This window comes from Harmonia axyridis, chromosome 4 (genome assembly GCF_914767665.1).
Source record: "Harmonia axyridis chromosome 4, icHarAxyr1.1, whole genome shotgun sequence".
NCBI lineage: Eukaryota > Metazoa > Arthropoda > Insecta > Coleoptera > Coccinellidae > Harmonia > Harmonia axyridis.
Genome location: NC_059504.1, coordinates 42,130,687 through 42,136,686, shown reverse-complemented (window position 1 = coordinate 42,136,686; position 6,000 = coordinate 42,130,687). Strand labels below are relative to the sequence as shown.

Below are 6,000 nucleotides of genomic sequence, written 5' to 3'. Positions count from 1 at the left end.
GAAACAGCAGAATCTCATTTTTGTACGGTACAAAACATTGTTTAGAATCTGCTCTATCCTAGTGTTGAATGATCAAGAAGATAACTCAGCTCATTGTGAATAAGCACGTCGAAGTGAGTATATGCAAATTGCTTATGTTGAAATTTTTATAACAACTTTTTCGAGTATATAAATTATCACTTTAACCGCAAGATTATAGAGAGAGTAACACTTTATATCAGAAGGGGTAGGTAAAATGTTTTAACTTTTTTGGTATAAAAAACGCAAAAATACTGAATACTTTGCAAAAACCAGAATGTAAAATTTGTTTTGCATCTGTTGGCAAAGTAATTCATATCCCTAAAAACGGAGCTATACATCAGTAGCGAATTTTGTGACAAAATTACAATTTTTTTTAAATTTGTGCGTGCGTGCTATTTCAATAATTTTTCCACACGCATTTTTAAGTCACAAAGAGTCACTTTCCCACACTTTGCGGGAAACATTCCAGCTATTTTTTTTTACGCACGCATATGCGTCCGGTAATCAAATTTTTTGAGTTTCAATTTATTTCAAGCGCTTGTAGAAAAAATTTTATTCCTAACTCTTAAGGAAAGTGTCATTCCGCACTATTTTCACCTGATAGATAAAGTTCAAATTTATCCTCTTGTACAATAAATAACTATATTACATCAATTTGAACCAACTTCAAACTTATGTTCACTCAGCCCATATAGTCCTAAAGAGTTGGTTTTAGTAAAAGCTAGATAATATCATTGAGTATTGAAATGATTTATACTCAATGATAATTTGATATTATTGATGTTATATATGGTCAACCTCATGTTATTGAAAAGGAAGGTTTAAAATGGTGGATGCGTTAATGTATTTGCCCCATATAATAATAATAATAATTGACTTTATTCCCACAATACAAGATCAATACAAATAATTTTACAAAGAAAAAAAATAACCTCAGAAATGTGAGAATAGGCGGAGTCCAGTGATGCACCTAAGTACATCACCTGTTCAACTCAACCTAAGTTGAGCTAAAGACAAATTCCCATAAATTACTGTTCAATGAATTGGGCATAATAGTCATATTTTTTCATTGAAAATAATAAAATAAGGCACCATATGGTAGGTGTATTAGATTTCTTTTTTCCATTGAATATAGTACAATCTTGTAAGGGATATCATATTGTATATTTGCAAAGATTAATGAAATGGAATGATTTACATATTTGCGAATTACCTTCGAAAGCCTTTATATATTATAAGGATATTCACAATTATTTATTTTCAAAAATATATCACAAATGTAGTAATACTTTGACATGAGTATTTCATTATTTAAAGGAATAGATTGCCAATTCTGCTAATATTTGATATTTCATTCTATTTATAAAAGAAATGTCTCAATGAACTATAGAAAGCATCAATTTCAACTATTGCTGCACTATTTGTACTTTTCTCAGAAAGTCTCATTGAATTAATCTATAATGTCACAATCTGTTTCAATTCCTTAACAAGTCGACACAAAGGCAAACCAATAACATTATTTATATCACCTTCGATCCGTTCTACAAAGGTGCCAGCCAAACCTTGTATTCCATACCCTCCTGCTTTGCCCCTAAAAAATATTTCAAAAAGTGATAACAAACTCTCTGAGAAATATGTATATGTGTGAAGAAACGGGCTGTAGATATTTTATTCTTGTGACTATTGAATTTACTCAGGTCAAATACTCACATCGGTTCTTTAGTCAATATGTAATTTTCTATTTCATCGTCTGTCAAATTTGTCATATGTACTTTAGTCATTTCGGAGAATGTATAAATTTTTCCTTCATACCATATAGCTACTCCTGTATAAACCTCATGGGGTTTATCATTCTGGGTTAGACTGAAAAAAAATGGACCTGATTCATAACCTGATAACATGATAGATAGCAAGATAGATATATGAGTTTGCTCAATTGTTCAACATAAATACAAACTGAAAGTAATCTCAGAGTTATCTTCGTATGAATATAATATGTATAAATCGATCAGAAATTCTATTTTTCCTTACTCTTTAATCATTCGTTTAGCTTCTGAATTATCCTTTGGTTTTCCGAACAATTTTCCACAATACGTGACCATTGTATCTGCTCCTATAATCAAATCAGGCTTCTTTTCATCATTCTTCAATTCTTCATAAACATTTTCCGTTTTCCTTTGAGCAGTAGTTTCCACAAAATATTTGAAAGTGTAGTCGTCTGGATTCAAATTTTCCGCAAAATTCGAAGGATACACTTCGAAATCCAACCCCTGAAAGAAAATTTTCAATCAGCGATCGCTATAAACTCATCAAAATAATTAATGAAGATGAAATAAGGAGTAATTTCTTTCTATCAGAAATTTTTTGGGATAAGGTGGAGGATTTGTGATGTAATAAGAAGAGAAATTAATATAATTATAATTAGTGTGTAAGGTCTGAGATTTTACCAAAACTTTCCAAGGACGTCTTCAGTTTATCACGAGAAAGAGAAGTAAGAAATACAAAGCATAAGAACGTATTGCTGCCGGATTTATAATTAAACCCTAAATAATATTAAATTATTAGCAACATTTGAAAAACTATGAAGATAACATTCTATAGTAGCGCAATCTATAATCAAACTTACTTACTGTGTTCCTGAGAAGAGTTTCACGTTGTTTGGAACTGCTAGCAAGAACAATTCTCATTTTATTAAGTTTTCCCACTAGAGGCTCCAACATGATATCAAATATTAGATTTTCTTAGCTCTATAACGAATCAAAATTACATTAGATGTGAATCAAACGAAATTATACCCAAAGGGATTGCAAAAATCATAGATTAATCAAGATAACCCTACTATAACTTCAAAAAATACATCACAGCGAGCGTGATCTATTGAGGAATACCGAAACTAAGTCAATCCGTTTTGGGCAGCCTGTGCCTAGAGGTCGCTTTAGCATCGGCTGGCTCAATACATCGTTTCAATGATTCCAATCAGTTTTTAACTTATATTGGAATATACTCATTAATTTGAACGAAATTCAAACCTGATTCATATTTCATTCATTATTGACAAAGAGTTAGTATACTTATACTGCATCTTAGAACATTTAATAATTTCCGTTCCTTCTATCTATATTCTGCATCTGTATGTAGCCTACTCTGATAATTTTAAGTTTTTTGTTCTCTCTATTCCAGAGTTATCGTGTTTACGGCCGGACATAATACAATTTAAGGACCGATTCGTCATCAGTGAGTTAAACCATTGTTTTGAGACCACCTCTGGCTCCAAAATTAGTCATACATCGTGAGGAAATAATAAAGCGATCTTTTCTGATGTCGACCACTCGAAAAAAAAGAATGCTTTCTTAATGATTGATCAAGATGCCTTTTCAATCGAACTACTGATGAAACATTCTTTGGAAGTCAATTTTTCTGATAATCTATCTTTTGAAATTATTTAGGTATCTCCAATCAGAAATATCAAGCTTCAGAAAAATTAGTAGAATCTTCAACAGTTGAGTATACATGGATGGTAATAAGTCTAGAATTTCTTATATAAATCGCTCAATTATTCAACATTCATTTTAGATTTAAAATTACCTATTCGAACTTTGCCGAATTCTTTATGATCTGATATCATATTCATTCAACATATTACAGAAACTAGAATTCTTCAAATGACAGTAAAAAGAGATTAAATCGAAAAACTGTGACATATGTGTATCAGAAAAAGTAAAAATTACATTGGATGAATGATCCTTTATGAAGATTTTTTTTCATTAGGTACGGGATGATAATAATAGGTAACGAAGAAATTTCTACTATTACTAGACTTAATATACAGGCTGTTTTTGAATTGATGCGAAATATTTTAAGAGGTGATACTACCAATAAAATTAACGTGGGGACTTTCCTGAGATTTTTGGTCTTAACCCTACAACTTATACAGCATGTTGGAATTGAAAAAACTACAATGAAACTGCATATTTGATTTCAAGCGTCCATTTGATCTAGTAGGTAATCAATACGTCTGGTCAATAGGGATATTTAATTATTTTTTCAATCAAACTAACAATTTTGGAATGAAAAGTTTGAATACAAGAATGTTGTACCTATATTGAATTTGTACGTCGAATAATTTTTTATATTTTGAAATTGTTGATTAATGAAATATGCCAAATATCATAGTGTGTAGGTAAGTGTATGGTTATCGCTCACGCAACCTATTTCGTAAATATTGGAAAGTCACTTAAACAATTCAGACCAGTAAATATTCTACAAACAATAAATGAAATCATTGAAACAATTGCTTACAGCATTGTATAAAGAATAGAAAATTCTTCATACAATGCTTATATGGCAATATTTGAAATTTTTCTTCTCATATTGAATAGTTATCCAAAAAAAAATTTATGAATATCATTTCTCATTCAATCCTACTGGACAAAATGTTGATTTATAAATCTATTATTGTGTCTCATTTCAAGTATTGCTGATGTCTTGTACTAGCAATGAAGATCATCTTGGGCTGCAATAGGTATACTCCAACTGTGAATATTTTGTATGCGTTGAGTATAAAGAAGGCCAATCGAAAATAATCTGCCTCCGACAAATTTAGGTGCCTATTCAAAAAAAAAACGGTCAGTTTTTAATGATAAGGTCTGGTAAACATTCTCATATTCCAATTTTGAAATGAACTTTGTTCCAGAAAAGCCATTTTAATGATGGAGTTGAAAATTTTAATGCATTACCACATTATTAAGAGCATTCCAAACCTAGGTAAATGTCGCTTTTAGGAAGTCATTACTTAGGCAATAATTTAACCTCCTAGAAGTATTTCAGGAGATATTATAGGTAGGTTCGGATCCCGAATGTCGCGTTTGGTGAAAAACCAACTAGGGAATTTGTAAATTTTATTTTCCTATTAATTTTAAAATAACCGATTCGATCTCAATGAAATTCCACATAAAGATGTGAAATAACTAGTTTGAATTCGATTAAAAATTCCATGTGGATTGTGTAATCAGCAACATAGAGAATACGCGCAGAATATCGAAGAAAATTGCACAATATCAGATCATATAAATACAATCCCTTATCTAGATCGGCTACAACGAGTGCTTCTCTAGTATTTTCAATACCCTTTGTTTATTTCAGTAGGTAGTAGTCTCAGAGTAATAAACATAGATAGAGGGAGCATATGTCAATTTCAGTAAGCAAATTTTGTCCCCAACGTGAACTATCAAATTTTACATGGAGCGTGCGGAAATGAAAACATATCAGTGATACGATATTTCACTCAATTCGCGAGTTTTTCCACAAAGAACGCACTTCTTATGCCCCGTAGTGAAACAGCGCTTCATATCAACTCAAAATATATTGAGATGATTACCTAAATATATCAGAAAACAAACTTCAAGCACGCCAAACGACGTGAAACAACCGATGACACTACCGATGACTCTGTCAAGTTATCTAACATGACGACCCTGTGCTAAATTGAGGGCGGCCTAAGAACCTCAACATTTCCGAACTTTTTTCAGTTTTTTGCACATAATCACTAAACTAAGTAGTTTTCGACCAAAACGTTTATTTTCAAAGTTGTAGATCATTAAATTCACTACAATTTTGTATTCACAAAATTGTAGTGAATTGAGATATAGTCGATCAAATTTATAGTCCAGTAGTCAAAGCAAAAAAAAGTGGGGTCTGCTGGAAAAAATTCCGAACTTGATGAAACTTCTACAGATTGTTCGGGAGTGTGGTGGGATGACTCTGTCGAGTTATTCAACATGAGGACCCTGTGCTCGAGGAGGGCTGAAGAACCCCAACATTTTCGGACTTTCAATTTATTCTTGGTTATTATTTATTGATTTAACCCAGTTGATCTAATTATTAAGGTTCAAAATAATTATGGGTTGATAGGAATTTACAGTAAGGTGATTACATGCAACAATAACATTGAAATACTACTCTTCACATAAACATAGAATT

The 6,000-nt window shown here is 31.4% G+C and overlaps 1 protein-coding gene across 1 annotated transcript; it reads right to left on the bottom strand.

The window, feature by feature from the left end:
• Positions 1-1,352: 1,352 nt before the first annotated feature.
• Positions 1,353-2,870, bottom strand: LOC123677554 (dTTP/UTP pyrophosphatase). Its single transcript, XM_045614137.1, has 4 exons — positions 2,652-2,870; positions 2,053-2,291; positions 1,732-1,884; positions 1,353-1,612 (listed from the first exon to the last, which is right to left on the bottom strand). The coding sequence occupies exons 1-4, from the start codon at positions 2,739-2,741 to the stop codon at positions 1,477-1,479; spliced, it is 618 nt and encodes a 205-aa protein (XP_045470093.1). The 5' UTR covers positions 2,742-2,870; the 3' UTR covers positions 1,353-1,476.
• Positions 2,871-6,000: the final 3,130 nt, after the last annotated feature.

Coding starts and splice junctions, on each gene's coding strand:
- LOC123677554 (XM_045614137.1), bottom strand. CDS start 2,741: ATGTTGGAGCCTCTAGTGGGAAAACTTAATAAAATGAGAATTGTTCTT. Junction 1,885..2,052: donor GCTAAACGAATGATTAAAGA/GTAAGGAAAAAT, acceptor ATTTTTTTTCAG/TCTAACCCAGAATGATAAAC. Junction 1,613..1,731: donor ATATTGACTAAAGAACCGAT/GTGAGTATTTGA, acceptor AATATTTTTTAG/GGGCAAAGCAGGAGGGTATG.